At 43.4% G+C, this 18,752-nt stretch overlaps 1 protein-coding gene across 2 annotated transcripts in view; it reads right to left on the reverse strand.

Annotated features, from left to right (window-relative positions):
- LOC129701660 (actin filament-associated protein 1-like 1) overlaps window positions 1-18,752 on the reverse strand; it is a 165,456-nt gene that overhangs the window by 42,386 nt on the left and 104,318 nt on the right. For both annotated transcript variants that reach the window (XM_055642994.1, XM_055642995.1), the window contains exons 9-11: window positions 17,978-18,061; window positions 14,837-14,930; window positions 10,283-10,432 (exon numbers count right to left, since the gene is read on the reverse strand). In XM_055642994.1, the coding sequence (XP_055498969.1) occupies window positions 10,283-10,432; window positions 14,837-14,930; window positions 17,978-18,061 (328 nt within the window). The remainder of the gene's footprint in view (window positions 1-10,282; window positions 10,433-14,836; window positions 14,931-17,977; window positions 18,062-18,752) is intronic.

Below are 18,752 nucleotides of genomic sequence, written 5' to 3' on the forward strand. Positions count from 1 at the left end.
TTATGGGTGGAAAGGAACATAGAAAAGGAGGGGGGAGAGTGGGCTTGGGCAGATGGGTGAAGGGAAAATAGTCACAAAGTGCTGGAGTAAATCAGTGGGTCAGGCAGCATCCGTGGAGAATATGAATCGCAACGTTTCACAGAGTGCTGGAGTAACTCAGCGGGTCAGGCAGCATCTGTGGAGAACATGGATAGGTGACACGTCTATGTCACCTATCCATGCGAGTGCTGGAGTAGCTCAGTGGGTCAGGCAGCATCTCTGGAGAAATGGTATAGATTATATTTTGGGTCAAGACCGTTCTTCAGTAATATTCATGATGTGACATGCATAGACATTCCTCAATGTTACCCAAACCATCATGAACTACTTTGTTATGGTGCTTGCCCTCTCCTATAACATCTCTGCTGCCTTGGGTGATGCAGGACAGGACACAAGCTTTGGGACACAGTGTGAAGCTGTTGCCGTCTGTCCCAGCCTGGTAAAAACCTGGATGGAGTGGATTTGGAGAGGATGTTTCCACTAGTGGGAGAGTCTAGGACCAGTGGCCACAGCCTCAGAATTAAAATACATTCCTTTAGGAAGGAGATGAGCAGGAATTTCTTAAGTCAGAGGGTGGTGAACTGTGGAATTCATTGCCACAGACAGCTGTGGAGGTCAAGTCAATTGACATTTTTCAGGAGGAGATTGATAGATTCTCGATTGATAAGGGTGTCAGAGGTAATGGGGAGAAAGCAGGAGAATGGGTTTGAGAGGAAAAGATAGAGTCATAGAATGATACAGTGTGGAAACAGGCCTTTCGGCCCAGCATGCCCCATCTGCACTAGTCCCACCTGCCCACGTTTGATCCATATCCCTCCGAACCTGTCCGATCCATGTACCTGTCTGTTTTTTTAAATGTTGCGATAGTCCCTGCCTCAACTACCTCCTTTGGCAGCTTGTTCCATACACCTACCACCCTTTGTGTGAAAAACATACCTCACAGATTCCTATTAAATCTTTTGCCCTTCACCTTAAACTTATGTCCTCTGCTCCTCGATTCGCTTACTCTGGGCAAAAGACTCAACCATATCTATTCAAATCATGATTTTATACACCTCTATTAGATCATCCCTCATCCTCCTGTGCTCCATGAAATAGTCCCAGCCTACTCAAACTCTCCCATTATCTCTGCCTCTCTAGTCCTGGCAACATCCTCGTAAATCTTCACTGTGCCCTTTCCAGTTTGATGACATATTTCCTATAACATGGTGCCAGAACTGAACACAATACTCTGAATGCGGCCTCACCAACTTGTTATGCAACTGCAACATGACCTCCCAACTTCTATACTCCGCCTGGCCCGCTGAGTTACTCCAGCACTCTGTGAAACGTCACAGAACAGGGCAAGATTAGCAAGTTTGCTGATGATACAGAAGTGAGTGGTTTTGCAGATAGTGAAGATGGTTGTGAAAGATTGCAGCAGGATCGGGATCAATTAGCCAGGTGGGCAGAGAAATGGTTGATGGTTGCATGGTTCCTTGAAGGTCGTGTCGCAGGTATATCAGGTGGTCAAAAAGTATTTTGGCACTTTGGCCTTCATCAGTCAGAGTATTGAGTATAGAAGTTGGGAGGTCATTTTGCAGTTGTATAAGACGTTGGTGAGACCGCATTTAGAATATTGTGTTCAGTTCTGGGCACCATGTTATAGGAAAGATGTCAAACTGAAAAGAGTACAGAGATCCCATCCTGGATCAGTCCAATCAGGGTTGTGTCATCCACAAATTTGAGAAGCTTGACAGAGGTGTCTATGGAGGTGCAGTCATTGGTGTGGCGAGAGTAGAGTAGAGGGGAGAGTACGCATCTTGCGGTGCTCCTATGCTGAGCATTTGCGGGTCCGAGATATGCTTTCCCGCCTCACATGCTTCTTCCTGTCTGTCAGAAAGCTGGTGATCCACCGACAGAGGGGTTCAGGCACAGTCAACTCAGAAAGTTTGGAGCGTAGTAGCTCTGGCACAATGGTGTTGAATGCAGAGCTAAAATCAATAAAACAAAATCCTCGCATAGGTTCCCTGGCGGTCTAGGTGCTGGAGGATGAAGTGCAGGCCCAGATTGACTGCATCATCCACAGATCTATTGGCCCAATATGCAAAATGAAGATGGTCCAGCAGAGGGATTGTGATATTTTTCAGCTTGGCCAGCACAAGCCTTTCAACGGTCTTAATGACTACAGAGGTCAGTGTGACAGGCCTGTAGTCCTTAGGACCAGTAATCCTTACCTTTTTGGGTACAGGGACAATAGTGTAGACTTTGAAGCAGGCAGGGGCTGGTTAAAAATTAGTAATTGGGTGTGAAGTGGTGATTGGAGTGGGATGGGTGTAGAAGGGCCCAGTGTTTGCAGACTGAGGTCAGGCTGTGAGTAGGTGGAATGTGTTGGGTGGGGTGGGGTGGGAAAGGGTCCACTCTTTTCATACTGGAGTCTTGCCTTAAGTAGGTGTGAAGTGGTGAATGGGAAGGAGAGGGTGCAGGGTCCATTCTTAGCAGACTGGGGTCTGGTTGTGTTTGTTTCAGTATTGTTATCAAGGAAAAGAAAGCAGTTCCAATTGATTCTTAATATTTGATATTGTTTAATATTATTCATATGGAGGAGAGAATATAATAGCTCTAAAACCTACCTTAATTTTGCAATCTCACTGAAGATAATCCCCCTTTCCCTCTCGCCTCCCCATTCCTTTCTCCCCTCCCCCCTCTCACTTACCACCCTCTCTCTTGCGGGGGGGGGGGGGGGCGAAGATGAAGGTGGGCGCGGGCCCAGCGGGCGCGGGGGGGGGGGGGGCATGAAGGTGGCTGAGCCCAGCGGGGGTGGGGGGACCCAGCAGGAGTCAGTGGGGGTGGCGTGGGCCCAGTGGGGGTCAGCGGGGGTGGCGTGGGCCCAGCGGGGGTCAGCAGGGCTGGCGTGGGCACAGCGGGGGTTAGCAGGGGTGGCGTAGGCCCAGCGGGGGTGGCGTGGGCCCAGTGGGGGTCGTGGGCCCAGCAAGGGTGGCGTGGGCCCAGCGGGGGTGGTGTGGGCCCAGCGGGAGTCAGCAGGGGTGGTGGGGGGGGGAGATGGCTTGGGCGGGGGGAGACGAGGGGAGCATGCTCCGCTGCAGCGGCGTCTGGTGTTGGGGTTACAGCCGTTGGGTTCAGATTCAGCCATTCTTGCCCGGCGATGGTAGAACAGAGAACTGGCCGTTTCGAAAGTGGAAACGTTGATTTTTTTCCCCCGAATTTTTTTTCTTTTTCTTTTTCTTATTTATTTATTTATTGGTGATTTTTTCTTAAGGGGAAAAAAAGTGGGGTGTGGTCGCACCCAACGTGCCCTCCTCTTCGGACGGCCATGTAGCACTTATGCCTCTGCATTGGAAGGTCCTGGGTTTAAGTTCCTCTCCAGAGGCATGAGGGCAAAATTTAGGTTGATGCATCAGTGTAAGAGTGTCAAGATTGTTTAATTGCATGCACTCGGAACGGAACAGTGAAACTCCTACTTGCTTGAGCTTTACAGGCACATTAACACAATATTGCAGAAAAATATACAATAAAATATCTGTTATACTATGTAACTAGACCATAATAGTGCAAGCCACACTATGTCTGATACAAAGTGGTGGAGTCAGCAAGCATCGGTGGAGGGAATGGACAGGTGGCATTTTGGGTCAGGATCCCTCTTCAGAATTCTTCTTGCGTCTGAAGAAGGATCCCGACTCCAAACATCACCAGTCCATTTCCTCCACCGATGCTGCCTGAGGCGCGGAGTTTCTCCAGCACTTTGTGTTTTGCTCAAGATTCCAGCATCTGCAGTTCCTTGTGTCTCCGAACTATGTCAGTACGGCACTCTCAAAGATGCTATCTTTTGGATGAGATTTCAAACTGAAACAAACTGGGCAGTGAACCCTGGTTTTGTGGTCAATAATTGTCCCTCAATCTACATTCCTAAAAATAAAGATTATTTGTCAATGTCATGCTGTGAAAGCTTGCCCTATGCAAATTGCCTCCCGTATTCCTTCATTAGAATTCCAGTATCACTTAAAAGGCAGTACTGGCTGTAAAGTGCATGAATGTAAAAGCTCCTGTATACATATGCACGTATTTATTTTTACTGCTATTCCCATAATGGCTTGGCTGGCGGTGAGGGGAGCCCTCCCAGTTAGATCCTTCCTGCACCGTCGGAACCTCACTACCAGCGCACGCTGCCCCCGGGACGGCTGCGGTGGAGAGGAGACGGTTGCCCACCTCTTTGCAGAGTGTGGATTTGCAAAAAGAGTCTGGAGAAGTATGCAAGGGTCCCTGGAACGATTTATCCCGAACAGCTCCGTCACAGAGGACTCTGTGATTTACGGACTGTTCCCAGGGACACATTCAGAGGCTGACATCGAGTGCTGCTGGAGGGTCATCAACTCGGTGAAAGACGCTCTTTGGTCTGCCCGAGCGTTGCTCACCACCCAGCAGAGCGAGATGTCCATCAGGGAATGTTGCCGACTGGCCCACTGCAGACTGCAGGAGTACGTGCTAAGGGACTCGCTGAAGCTTGGTGCAGCCAACGCCAAGGCTCGGTGGGGGAGGGCCACAGTCTAGGGTCCTTCCGCTGCTGGACATGGGGGGCACGGTATGGTGGAGATGCCCCTCAAATTAAATTAAGGGAAGGTATCCCACACCAGGGGGCCACATGAGTGGCATGGGTGGGGGACATTTTTGTGGTATTTAAAAGACATAAACTGTATTGAACAATCTCTATAGCCTACAAAAATGTCGGATGGAATTTTCGAACTGTGCACACATTGTATATATTTATTACTTGGACAGGGGCCACAGAGTGGCACGGGTGGGGGACAGTTTTGGTGGAATTTGACAAATGTAAAAATATTGTACTGGAAAAAAAAAAAATTGTATAGTCTCCGAAAATGTCGGATGAATTTTTTGTTCGAATGGTTCATGAATTGTATATATTTATCAATTGAATAAAGTCTATTTTGAAATTAAAAAAAAATAAATAAAAAAAAATAATGAATGAGAATTGTTTATTTGCTCCTCAGATAAGTCAGTTTACCCTTATTGTCTGAGATGGAAGTAAAATTGTGAAGCTGTGACAATCCACAAATTGCCTCATGTAGTTTGAATACATCTTTCAGTCCCTGATTTATTTGAAAATAAACACTTGGTCTCAATTTCAGCAGCCTGTGAATTGTAAATGTTTACACAATGCTTAAAGATTCCCTAATCCCAAATCCTCTTAATAAAGTAAAAAATTAAAACTCCATTAAGCACACTACAGCATTCAATTGTGTGTTATTCATGAAATAGACTCAACACACAAAATAATATTCCATAGTTTATAAAAAACTATAAGCAACACTGGCAAAAAAAATCATATTTCAAACCCTAGATGAGGCAATGAAAATCTTAAATCTATGTGGAATATTGCCACTTGTAAAGGCATTGACTTGCACGATGACAGTGGATAGAATATTCTTTACACTAATCCCATTTTTATCTTCACGTGAGGGCGATCCGGCTCGGGGCTGGAACGGTGCTCGGGTGGCTGGGGCGGCGGTGACCTGAGTCCGGGGTTTAGCCGCGGGCCAGCGGCTGCGTCCGTTGGACTGGAGGGCGGCAGCTTCAACCACCCCGGGCCGCGGTGTTTGAGCCGGCCCGTTTGCGGGGCTCGGTGAGCCGCGGGACTGTTTGTGCCATCGCCCGGTGGAGTATCGCCTCAGCGCAGGGGGAGAAGAGGAGGGAAGAGACTGCAGCCCTAAGATTTTTGCCTCCACCACAGTGAGGAGGTGCTTGGAGGACTCACTGTGGTGGATGTTAATTTGTGTTTAGTGTTGTTTATTATTGTATGATTGTATGTATGACTGCAGGCACGAAATTTCGTTCAGACCGTAAGTTCTGAATGACAATAAAGGTATTCTATTCTATTCTATTCTATTCTCCACATTCTTATTAACTTTCCCCAAAATAGACTTGCACATTAGGGGCAATTTAGTGGTCAATTAATCTACCGATAGGATGTGGGGGCAAAATGGAGCACACAGAGGAAACCCAGGTGGTCACAGAGACCACGCGCAAACATCACACACAAAGCACCGGAGGTCAGGATAGAACCCGGGTTGCTGGAGCTACATGGCAACAGCTGCACCAGTGTGATGCATGGACAGGGACTCAAATAAAATATATTTGCAATCAGTTTTTAAACAGATAAGGCAAGAATAAATTCAATCTTGATTTGAAACTGAACTGCACAAGGATAGTTTTGCATCAAGCATTTCCTTGAAAGGAAATAAAAAACCCACAATAGTAGCGTTTTTTTTTGTTTTTGTTTGCCCTAAGTGGATGGAGAGGCATTTTCTAGAATCGTGTGTGATTCCGTTGGCTGTATTTCCCCATGTGATTTGGCTTTCCCTGGAAAATGTAATATTTGCAGGAATGAGTTGGGAAAATGCCAACTTAGTTTTGATGCTCCAGGCACATTTCTGGGAATTCTCTGGACTTGACTTACCCAGCAAGCGTTAATGGCTTTCGAGTGAACCTGGGTTCACTGACTGCCGTCAGGCCTCCTACATCCATTAACGGCTGAGCTGCACACATGCAGCTGATGTCATGACTGCAAGTGACCAGTGACAAGATGGTGCATGTGCCCTCAGCTTGTTGCCTGAAAGATCACAGGGTCTGGCTGAGTATGATCACCTTGTTGAGATTGTACTAGTGTCAACTGGAATAGTGAATAGGACTTAGAGGAACAAATATGCTGGAAAATTACAGATAGCTGCAAAACTAATAGGATTGGCATAGGAGATTAACTTTCCTAATATACTCTGGGATTACTATAGTGTCAAGGCTTTAGATGGGGTGGAATATGTCAAGTGTGTTTAGGAAAGAAGAAGAATAACCTTTAATAATCCTTTACAGGAAATTACAGTGCCACAACAGCTTCAAGACAGACATAACACCACACATTTCAACAGATATCTTCAATACATAATAAGTTAAAATTTTTGTGCATTATAAAACCTTATAGCAGCTGGTATACAAGACTTCCTATGTCTCTCCGTTTTGCACATTGGTGCAATCAGTCTCTGACTGAAGATGCTGCACTTGATCACCTTCAGGGCGTGGAGTGGGTGAGTGGGGTTGGTCATTATTGAGCCTAGTTTTTTCAGAGTTCTGGCCTCTGCCACCTGCTTGACCGTTAGTTGCTCTGCCCCAACCACTGAGCCGGCCTTCCTGATCAGCTTATCCAGTCTGTTTTTGTCCGCTATTCGGGCGCCTTCTCCCCAACAGGCCACAGCAAAAAACAGAGCACTGGCCACCACTGAATGGTAGACACTGCACAGTAGGGGTTGACAGATATTAAATGACTTTAGCCTCCTTAAAAAATACAGTCTACTTTGTCCCTTCCTGTACACCGCCTCCATATGACTCTTCCAGTCCAGCTCACTGTCAAGCTGCACACCAAGGTACCTGTGGTTGGCGACCACCTCCACCTCAGTGCCCCTGATGGTGATTGGTGTTGGTTGAGTCCTCCTCCTCCCCCTCCCCCTCCTGAAATCCACAACTATCTCCTTCGTTTTTTTTGGTGTTGAGATGGAGATTGTGTGCACTCCACTCCACAAAGTTGTTAATTGTGTCTCTATACTCCTCCTCATTGCCCCCTTTGATGAGGCCTACAACAGCTGTGTCATCTGAAAATTTCTGCAAAAAGCAGCTGTTGGTGTTATATTGACAATCCGCTGTGTAGATGGTAAACAGGAATGGAGCCAGCACAGTTCCTTGTGGAGCCCCTGTGCTGCTCATGATGGTGCTTGAGACACTGTTCTGTAGGCGCACATACTGTGGTCTGAGGAAAAGGTAATCCAAACACCACAGTACCATTAATGGATCCACCTTCATCTTCTCCATCTTCTCCCCTAGCAGTCGGGGCTGAATTGTGTTAAAAGCCACCTCATATAATATATAGAGGTCCCTACAAGGGAGAGGACCTGTACCCTTGAACATTAAGGTGCCAGGCCTGCCTGAAATAATTTCCGGTTTATCCACCAAATGTTTGGAAAAGCATGTGAGAAAACATGCAGAAAAGGAAGAATCTCGGGCACAAGGTGTGTGCTATTTTCCTGCTCCCAAAATGATATTAATGCATTATTAGATAGTTACTAGTAAACACAGACTTCTGAACTTTGAACACTTTGTCCGTGAACTGGCATGCAACATGGGGATTTTGATTTGATATCATAAACAACACAAGGATATTAAAAAAGGGTGTGGCTTAAATCAAAGGGAGTGACACAGGGTCACATCTGGAGTACTTGTTTGGTAACAATACAAGCAGCAAATTGCAGAATTATTGTCGGAAGTCAAGGAGAACTAAGAAGCTGATTCTTGAACTGATTGCTCAGAGCTGCAAAAAGATTGTTGAGTCTGTCCTGATTCTTTAGAGAAGTGAACAAAGAAGGGTTTGATAGAGATCTCAATGATTTTCATGGATATCAGGACCTTTTTTTAAAAATCAAGTAAGCTTTACTGCAAAATGTGACTTAAAGGTGTAGGATGGACATTTGGTTAAGTGATAAAATAAATTTGAACACTTAGGCAAAATTTCATTTTAAGTTATAGAAGTGTGAAAAAGTGCGATTGGTTTTCAAAGGAAACATTATTTCTCATGTGATCATACCTTTGGTGTATTAGTGCATCATCAAACTCTAAAACACACCAACATTGGAAACCCACTGACGTAGAGGTAATCAAAGGATACATAGAATATTTCTAGTGACCAGTTAGTAACCTACACAATCTCTACACTGGAAATTGCTGGAGTCTGGAAAAGGATCCCAAAAATCATTTCTGATTTCTAGGAAATTAAAATAGAAACAAAATATCCATGTGGGCATCAAGTAAAGCAGAAAATAAATTCTGGCCTCCATTGGTTACTTTATAAATGGAATGATAATTATCGGAAAGATGTTAAATTATTTTAAATTATTGTAGCCAAGTCTACCATTCACTGGATAATACCCACTCCAGTCCTGAAGGTTGCTAGTATGCAATTTTTCAACTAGGTTACCAATGCCAAGGCTATACAGTAATTATTTGAGACATTGAGCAAGATAACTCTGAGGATAGGAAGTTGTCTGCCTTGGGCTACGTAAACTCTCCGTTCTCACAGGCCAAATGGATACAAGCCAACAAAACTGGGCTAGAGCAGTGACATTCAGTGACCATTGGTTCCCCAATGGTAGGAGTCATGATTCCTACCTGGTCTCATCTCACTAAAATGGCTGACATCGAAATCTGTAGATGCTGGAAATCTGAAACAAAAACTAAAAATGCTGGTAACACTCAGCTGGTCAGGCATGTGTATGTGGGAAGAGAAACAGAGTTAATGTTAGGTGCTGCAAGGAGTACTAATATTTCATATAATGGGCCAGCTCCTGCTTGAGGCTGGATGTCTTTCATGTGCAGAGGCACTGGCTGGCTTTGGTGTGCATGTCAGTTCATTCTAAACTTTTGCATGAGAATGACCAGATAGCCAAACCTCATCAAATCATCCTAAGCAATCTCTTGGGATAGAGGGTAACTTGCTTCCTCAAGCTGTGATGAGATGAAGATGCTGGTACCTGAATTGTTTTAACATGGGGTGGCTGCTGCATACCACTTGCCATAGTAGTCTGAATGATGGTTGCAACCCTAAATGCTACCTATCCATGACCTGCAGATATGCTGCCTCACCCGTTAAGTTGCTCCGGCACATCTTGTTCTAAGCAAGATTCCAGCGTCTGTAGTTCCTACAGTCCTAATATGAGGTAAGGGGACAATTGGCAGCCAGGCTCTGCCATACAGACAAGCACAGAAGTCCCCACCAAACTGTGTTTCCACTTTGAAGGAAATTATCTGAAATTCAGGAAATTCTGATTGTCTTTGGGTAATTTTAGGGAAATTAAATAATTTCGGGAAATTTCCGCATCCCGCCCACGGAATGATTTGGGGGGAAAAAAGTATGTTTACAACCATCTGCACCTGCGCAGTTGGGGGAGGCCCGTCAGCCACGTCACAATTGAAAAGGGCGCCGGTGACGTGGTAGGGATGCAAAATGATGCATTTTAACAGAGGCATTATTTTAACTTTTATTTTCAAATTTGTTTTATCTGGCAAGCATCATTGTGGATTTGCTTCAAATCCAAAACCCGTGTTTAAATCAGCGTAAGGTCCAAAAACAAATGATAAAATACCAGAAAGATTTAACAATCAAAATAGTGAACAGCAGATCAACACTAACCACAACATGGGATGTCCTCTTCAGTTGAAGACGTTTGCTCTTCTGTAGACTGTTTCTTCTTTGCCAAACTCATGATGCGGGTAATCTTCCTCCCTGCAGCCTTGCTAACTGTGCCTTTCAGTTCAGCCAAACCACTTTTCTTCCCTTTCACTATTTGATCATAAACAATAGAAAAGATTAGGCCACACTGATATGCTTCCAAAATGAAAAAGGGGATATGATACAACTCTTTGTGAAATGCTAAGAGATTGTTATTTGCAAGTTGAGGATCACAATTATTCATTAGTGCAGTTCCATCTCACAGAGCATGACACACATTTAAAGAACATGTGGCAGAGTCTGGATTATGTCAAACAAATGTTATTCCTTTTAAAGTAAAAAAATATTTTATCTGGTTAATGCATTGATATTTTTCACATAAATAATGAAGAGTCTGTAGTTTTCAACAGAACATTCATAATATATCATCCACAAACAGGGAGGTGACAACGCTGTAAAGGAGATTAATGAACATTACGGAGTAAAAAGGATGAGGAGGACATCTTTAGACATAAATTTGATTGGCCCCTAAAATGGATGCAGAGATCAAGGTGGGTAATTAATTCATGCTGGTTGGTGTAACACAGGCAACTTCATGCTGCTGGCCAATGATAATTACCACAATGCTAATAATATAGAAGTTGGAGTTATAATAAATAATGTTGCCATTCATAAAGTTCATGCCAAATCTTTGAACTCAGCCCCACCTTCCTGGTGTTTTGATTCCCTTGATGTCCAGAACTCTTATCAGTATCTGTTCCAAATACGCATCCAGCCCAAAGCAATCTTACTGCTCAGTGGCTGTACGGCTCACAAGGAGGCTAATTGAATAGCCAGTACTGGTTAAAGTTACCATGTGCTAGTTTATAGCCAGCCTACATATCTTCAATGGGAAGTACACACAGGCGAAAGCAGGTGAAGTTGATCTTGGGAACATTGAAGATTGTTGCTGCATTAGAGAAATTAGATGGCACTGGAAGTCTTGATGGAGAAAATGGAGGGGAATAAGTGGCCAGTCCTCTACATTTTGCCAGCCATGCAGTTCTCTCACAAATCAGTGGGAAGAGATAATACCTGGAATTAATACCAGGATTTGTGTCTTAAAGCACCTGGATACAAATTTCTAAGAGGTTCATTGATCTCATTCATGTGGGTGCATCTTCAAATGCCAAGACAGCCCATGCAGATTCACCCACTCACTGTCACTTACCCATCATCAAGCTCATTGCTTTGGAGGAGTTACTGCCACCTAATGTTTCAGTGTTGTTGTACAATCATCATGGCTGTGCTTTGCTGTGTGCAGAGGAAATTTCAGGGTGCTCTTGTTTTCTAATAATTTTTCTTCCTGCTGTCACTTTGTTCCTCCTCCCACGTGTAAGGGCTCTGCCTTTATGATGCGCAGAGTATGCAGCATACAGCAGAGGACAGAACAATGCGAGGCTCTCCCTGGATCACTCCGGTTAATTAAGGACAGTGAACAAGGATTTATGAAGGGCAGATTGTGTCTGACTAAAGGGAGTTTTTAAATAGATCTTGTAACAAGGTTTGTGATGAGTGCAGTTTGCTTGACAGAGTCCGTCTGGACTTTAACAGGGCATTTAAATTGAAAAAAAAAATGTTAGTTGTAGAAAGCAGAGTAACGATCAACAGAAATGCTAATGACTTGTACCTATTGTATACAGTAGGGTTCTGCAGGGACCAGTACCAGGTATCTTGCTTTTTATAGGATACCAATGAAATAGTTTGTTGATGATAAGAAAATTAGCTTGTGATCGACAGGGAGGATGCAAAAAGTTCATGGCTACATGGCAAATACTGGGGTACAGTAATATATCAATGGTTAGATGGACGCAAGAACAAATAGAATTCAGGCTGGAGGAAAGCAGAAAATGCTGGAAATGCTCAGCACATTTGGAAAGTATAATTGGAAAGAGAAACAATGCTAAGCAGGTGAAAGCTTATGTGTTCCAAAAGACAGAAGATAGACACAAAATATAGTGTTCGGACATAAAGCCTGGAGTTCCATATATGTGAACTATCACATACTGATCCTTCAGGGAAGCCCTCATAGCTGGAAAATCCTTACAACCATGGACTCCTTAAGTGGACACGAACCATCTCGTCTATACCATGGGTGAACTGTAAAAAGTGCAACCAACACCTGTAGCATTCCCGAGGTTAACTTCAAGACTTCTGATTGTTGCAGTCACGGCATTGGGTGTTGTGGTTGGAACCCTGTGTGCAGGAGGAAGCAGATCTCTGAAGCAATGGCCTGTAAAATGGTGGATGTTTTGATATCCAGACAATTGGAGGGAGGAGAACACAAAGTGCTGGAATAACTCAACGGGTCAGGCAGCATCACTGGAGAACATGGATTGATGATGTTTTGGATTGGTTCAGAAGATTATCAGAGGAAGGGTCCCGACCCAAAACTTCACCTATCCACTTTCGCCAGAAATGCTGCCTGACCCGCTAAGTTACTCCAGCACTTTGTTCAAGAAAGAATTGTGGATGCTGGAAAATCGAAGGTAGACAACAATGCTGGAGAAACTGAGCAGGTGTGGCAGCATCTATGGAGCGAAGGAAATAGTCAATGTTTCGGGCCGAAACCCAGTCTGAAGAAGAGTTTCTGCCCGAAACGTTGCCCATTTCCTTCGCTCCATAGATGCTGCCACACCCACCGAGTTTCTCCAGCATTTTTGTTCAGCACTTTGTGTCCCTTTTGTGTGAACCAGCTTCTGCAGTTCCTTGTTTCTACAATTGGAAGTAGGAGAATACTCTGCAAAACTCTGGGGGGGGGGGGGGGGGGGGGGGGGGGGGGGGGGGGGGGGGGGGGGGGGGGGGGGGGGGGGGGGGGGGGGGATATCCAAACTTGGCCTGTGCTTTCTATCCTTATGGCAAATCATTCATTTCCTTTGGGACATCTTCTCCAGCTCCAGATCATGCTGCAGTCTCAAAAGGATCATGACTAATGATCTCGCTATAAGCAGCTCTGAGGGGCAGCAATTACCCAAGCTTGCTGCACAAAATCTTCTGTCCTTCGAGAAGTAATGAGATCCACTAAAAATGACTTACACATCCACAAATAATCTGGAGCAGGTGCAGAGTTTGACTGCACCATTTGCTTCACTTTCCTGGGTATGGCGCATACTGGGAGTTACGTATCTGTGATTTAACTTTGGGGTGAAATCAATAATTGGTTGTTAAAGGTAGTTTGGCGTTAGTCACACATGCTCCACATGTTTCAGATATAGACATGTCATGCGCATGGTACCATCCAAATAGAAGGCACAATCTGCTGACTACTAAAAGCACCCAGTCCCATTTCACAATCCATTTTACACTTAAAATCAGTATCAGTGATTACAAAGCTTGCTGAATGTCTAGGTTGCGATAGCAAAGGCAGTCAGTTTCTCCAATGAAGCTCATCAGTAAAGCACACCTGATGTCAGCATGTCAATGGATTCCAATGCAAATGATATTTGAATGTTAAGCTGGTAACATTATTAATGCAGCAGAGAAACCCGATGATGGCATTGATTTTGTAATGCTTTAGTCTGCAAATTTTAATGGTATGCAGTGTTTTGCTTTCATGAAAAACTAATCCCTGAGGTGGCCTTCTCTTGAAACTGGTCTTGGCCGATGCGTATAATTTCCAATTATGTGAATAAATGGAGATCAGATTTGGATGTAATCAACATATAATAGCCAAGTGAAGAAAGCACCTCAGAGTTTGCATACAATATTGCATTAATCTTTAAAAATCACTCAGAATATATACATTCATTTTCTCTCTCTCTTAACGTTTTTGTGTTTAAGTAAAAATAAGCTTTTTCTCCTGATTTTCCCTTGTCTTTCAGTACATTTTGATTATTAGTAAAGAGCATGCTTTTTTAAAAACACCGCTGTCAGTATGAACAAAACAAATGACCCAAAAGGGATAGGGAAGGTACGTTGTTGGTTTAACTATAGGATTATCCACAGAGATTGCATAGTAACTGTTACTATAAGAGCTGGGGCCACAAGGGACTGCAAATGCTTGAATCTTGTATGCGAAAGGAGCAGTTGGAGGAAATCAGTAGGTCCAGCAGCCTCTTCAGAGGGAAATGGACACGCGATTTTGGATCAGGAACCTTCAGTCCGAACCCAAAACGTCTTTCCTTTTCCCTCCACAGATATTGCCTGACCTGCTGAGTTCCTCCAGCAGTTTGCTTTTTACTCAAGTAATCATCTGGGCTAACATGAACTGGTGTGATGTTATGTTTGTATAGTGCTATCCTCAGGTTCCACTGTCCTTCCGACATAGAAAGTAGATGTAGGGAAAAACAAAAAAACAGGCCAAATTAGGGAAAAACTAGAACTCGTGAAGGCAATATTTAAATCTTGTGTTTGACATATGCCACTTGAATTGTTGCCAGAATGTATCAGTGTATATTGTACCTTTCAAAGCTTGCTTGAAGAAATGTCCAATATGTAGTTTAAGATCATTGTTTACATATCAATGTAATGGCTTACCGTGTTCTCTATTCTCTCTGCCATTAACTAGAGATCCATTCTCTCCTGTTACTATACTGTCAACATCTGAAGCCTGCTTTTCATTCGACAATCTCTGCAGAAAAGCATGAAAACAAATATTAATATTTTTATTTTACAATACCAGAAAGCTGTACTCTTATTTTCTCAGGCATTTGCCACAATGATTTTTAATGTGAATAGGTTACCAGCAAAAATACAAATTTATACAATAGTGCTGAAATATATTTTTTTAAATTTACTTTGAGAAATAAGCAAAATATATATTTTAAGCTTTAAGCCTTGCTTGCTTTTTCACTACCACAGCCACCTTCTGCATTAAATAGCTTAAAATTACATCCGTTTATTATCTGTTGATACTGAATTTCCCAAAGACTTGAGCATTGATGCAATACTTGTCAAACATAACTGTAGATGCTGGAAATCTAAAATAAAAACTGTGGGAAGAGAAACAGAGTTAATGTTTCAGGTTGAGGACCCATCTTCAGAACTGGGAAGGATACAACAAAAAAAACATTGAGCTGCAGGAAGGATGGGGGAGGGGTATGTCTGATAAGGTAAAACTGGGCTGACAAAGGAGATAATCTGTATACAAAATTATCCAGTCAATCAACATATGGGAGCAGTTAGAGAATGAGAACAAAGACAAAAGAATGTAGGAGTTGCAAACTACAGAGCAGGGAGGCATGACTAGTGGATCAGGCTGGGCACATTTTCAACTCCCAGAGCGAAACAAGAAAAAAAATACAAACAACCTGAGCCAATATCACAGACAGGCAAATGATACAGAATCAGCTCAATTTGCCTTAAGGTGCAGAATTCAATACTGAGTTCAGTTACTGCAATATACCCAGGTGGAAGATGGGGTGCTGTTCCCCAAGCTAGCGTGGCACCACTTTGTGACAGTACAAGATGCCTCAGGCCACAGAAAGTTCACTGTTGCCCCAACAAACTGAATGAAGGTGACCATAAAGACTGAATGCAGGTGCTCCACAAAACCATAAGCCAGCCTGCGTTTGGTTTCTTCAATGCTGTTATCTCCTCTACTGGACTTTAATCCCTTGGATAGTAGGCCTTGGTCCTAATATAGCTCACAGTTGGTGAAACCATCACCACAATAGTGAATGGTGTGCTGCACATTGACCATATAGTGTGCCTTTAATAGACACAATGTTTTCTAAGATTATATGTAGGCTGTCTATTCATCATGTATCTGGATAAAATAAATTTTGACTATATACAACTGGTTATATTCTTTTACAATTCTTTTACAATTTTGGTGTTCTATAAATTAAATTATTTTTTTATTGATAAATGTATTTTTACTAAAGAAATGAAAGTCTGCTCAGTTTAGCGCACATACTAGATTCCGAATAGGAAGTGAAGAACACAATGTGATCTCTTGATATTATCTTTCAATCAGCTGTGAAATGAAAAGCAAGGGACTCACTCAAGAGTTTTCTTTATCTCCTGTTTCAATCATTCTAACAGTAAAATGGTACTCAATCTGAACAAAATCAAGGGTTAAGTGTTTAAGAAGGAACTGTAGATGCTGGAAAATCGAAGGTACACAAAAATGCTGGAGAAACTCAGCGGGTGCAGCAGCATCTATGGAGCGAAGGAAATAGGCAACTTTTCGGGCCGAAACCCTTCTTCAGACGGGTTTATCAAGGGTTAGTTTAGTTTAGAGATACAGCAGGGCCTTCGGACTACCAAGTCCACGCCAACCATTGATCACCTCTAAACTAGTTTTATTTTATCCCATTTTTCCATCCTACACATGAGGAGCAATTTACAGAAGCCAATTAACCGAGATACCTGCAAGTCTTTGGAACATGGGAGGAAACTGGAGCACAGGGAGAAAACTCGCGTGGTCAGAGGGAGAATGTACAAACTCAGCACAGACAGCACACATTGTCATGATCAAACCCGGGTATCTGGTGATGTGAGGCAGCAAACTACCGCTGCACCACTGTGTTAATAATCAACATTTTATTAGATGATGAGCTTCCTGTATGGGTTTTGGTTTATTATTATTATCACTCGTACTGAAATGCAGGATAAAACTTTACCATACATAAGCACAAATAGGTAATTCAAAGAGAGAAAGGAAGCAGAGTGCAAAATATAATGTTCGTGTTAAAGAAAACATACAGAGCCACAACAAGGTAGATTAGGAGATCTGAAATACATTCTTAGCGTATGTGAGATCCGTTTCAACGTGCGATAACAACCGGGAATAATTGTTCCTGAAACTGTGGCACATGCTTTCAAATCTTCTTTCAGAATTAAGATATGAGAGGAGGGAATGACAGGGGCATGGGTGGTCCTTGATTATATTGGCTGTTTTTTCGTGGGCAGTGTGAAGTGTAGATGGAGTCAATGTGTGGTGGTGCTTGGGGAGGCTGGTTTGCATTAAGTACTGGGCTGCGCCCATAATCTCTATGAGGCTGGAGCAGAGAAGTTGCCAAACCAAGCTGTGATGCATCCCAGTAGGATGCTTTGTATTGAGCCTTACTAATAGTAGAGCATGGGACTTCTTGATGTGCATAACAAGCTGTTCTTCATTTTCACATTTGCCCCTTTGGGCATTTCTATGATTTTTAGAAAGAAAGTTGTGAAAATGTAAAATCATTGAAATCTACTTGCAAAGGTAATTCATCTGGATGTCGGTAAATGATTTACCATTTTCAACATTATCATTTTATTCTAAATAGAAACAGAAACATGGGAAGCACTCATCAGCCAGGCAGTATCAGTGGAGAAAGAAACAGGGTTGGAGTTTTGGGTTGAGGACCCAAAATCTGGTGGAATTATTAGAAAAAAAGTGTTTAAGTTGCAGAGAGCAGAGGGAATGTCTGTGATAGGGTGCTGGCCAAAGTGGGCATGGTGACAATAATTTAACAAAAGGCAGTCAGCGATGTTGAAAAAAAACAAAAAAAAAAAACAGAAACAGAAGGGTCAGCCACGTGTGGAGGGAGAAAGGATGGTTAACTAAAATAACATTGTATTCACACTCTCCTTTTAACATGTTTATGAAAAGAAGTGGTTTGAACATCGGGTTATTTGTATATTTAAGCCTAATATTTATTTGTTCAAAAGTAAAGGCATCTTAAAGTTTACCTTTTCCAGTTCTAACTTTGGTAGAAAAAGTGGTGACGTTGATCCATCAATTCCATTGCAGTGGACGCATACCTCCCTAATTACCTAAGTGAATAAAATGCAACACATGAGCATCAGCATATAGGCAGCCCATTTCACATCTCGGCTGTTGAGCCCAATAAATCTTTACCGGTAACTACTGTTGAAAGAGTAGAGGATTTCACAAGCACTAACACCAAATGGAAAATACAGGGAAAAAAAACCTCTTCTGTAGTTTATATTACAATACAATTTATTTGTTGTCATTTGAACCCAGAGGTTCAAACAAAATTTGGTTTCTGCAGTCATACAAACAAGAAGAACCAAGACACAAAACAATTTACATGAACATCCATCACAGTGAATCTCCTCCTCACTGAGATGGAAGGCAAAGCCTTATCTCTCCCCTGCACTCCTCGTTCTCCTCCCGATGTCAGAGTCAAAGCCCCCGGCGGGCGATGGTAAATAATCCCGCGGCAATTATAAAGCCGCGCCGGGCGATGATGTAAGCCCCCGCTCCAGGTCATCCTCAACCCCGCAACTCGGGCGGGAGAAGTCGCCGTTGCGGAAACCCCGAAAAGCGGTCTACCAGCAGGGACCCGCGGGCTCCTGGTGTTACTGTCTACCAGACCTGCGGTAAGCCACTGAATCTCTGGGGTCGGGCCGCAGCAGCGCACCACCACCGCTCCTCCCACTCCGAACTCGGCCAGCTCCACGATGGTGGGTAAGTCCGCAGCTCCGCGACTGGAGCCCCAGG

This window comes from Leucoraja erinacea, chromosome 11, assembly GCF_028641065.1.
Source record: "Leucoraja erinacea ecotype New England chromosome 11, Leri_hhj_1, whole genome shotgun sequence".
Lineage (NCBI taxonomy): Eukaryota > Metazoa > Chordata > Chondrichthyes > Rajiformes > Rajidae > Leucoraja > Leucoraja erinaceus.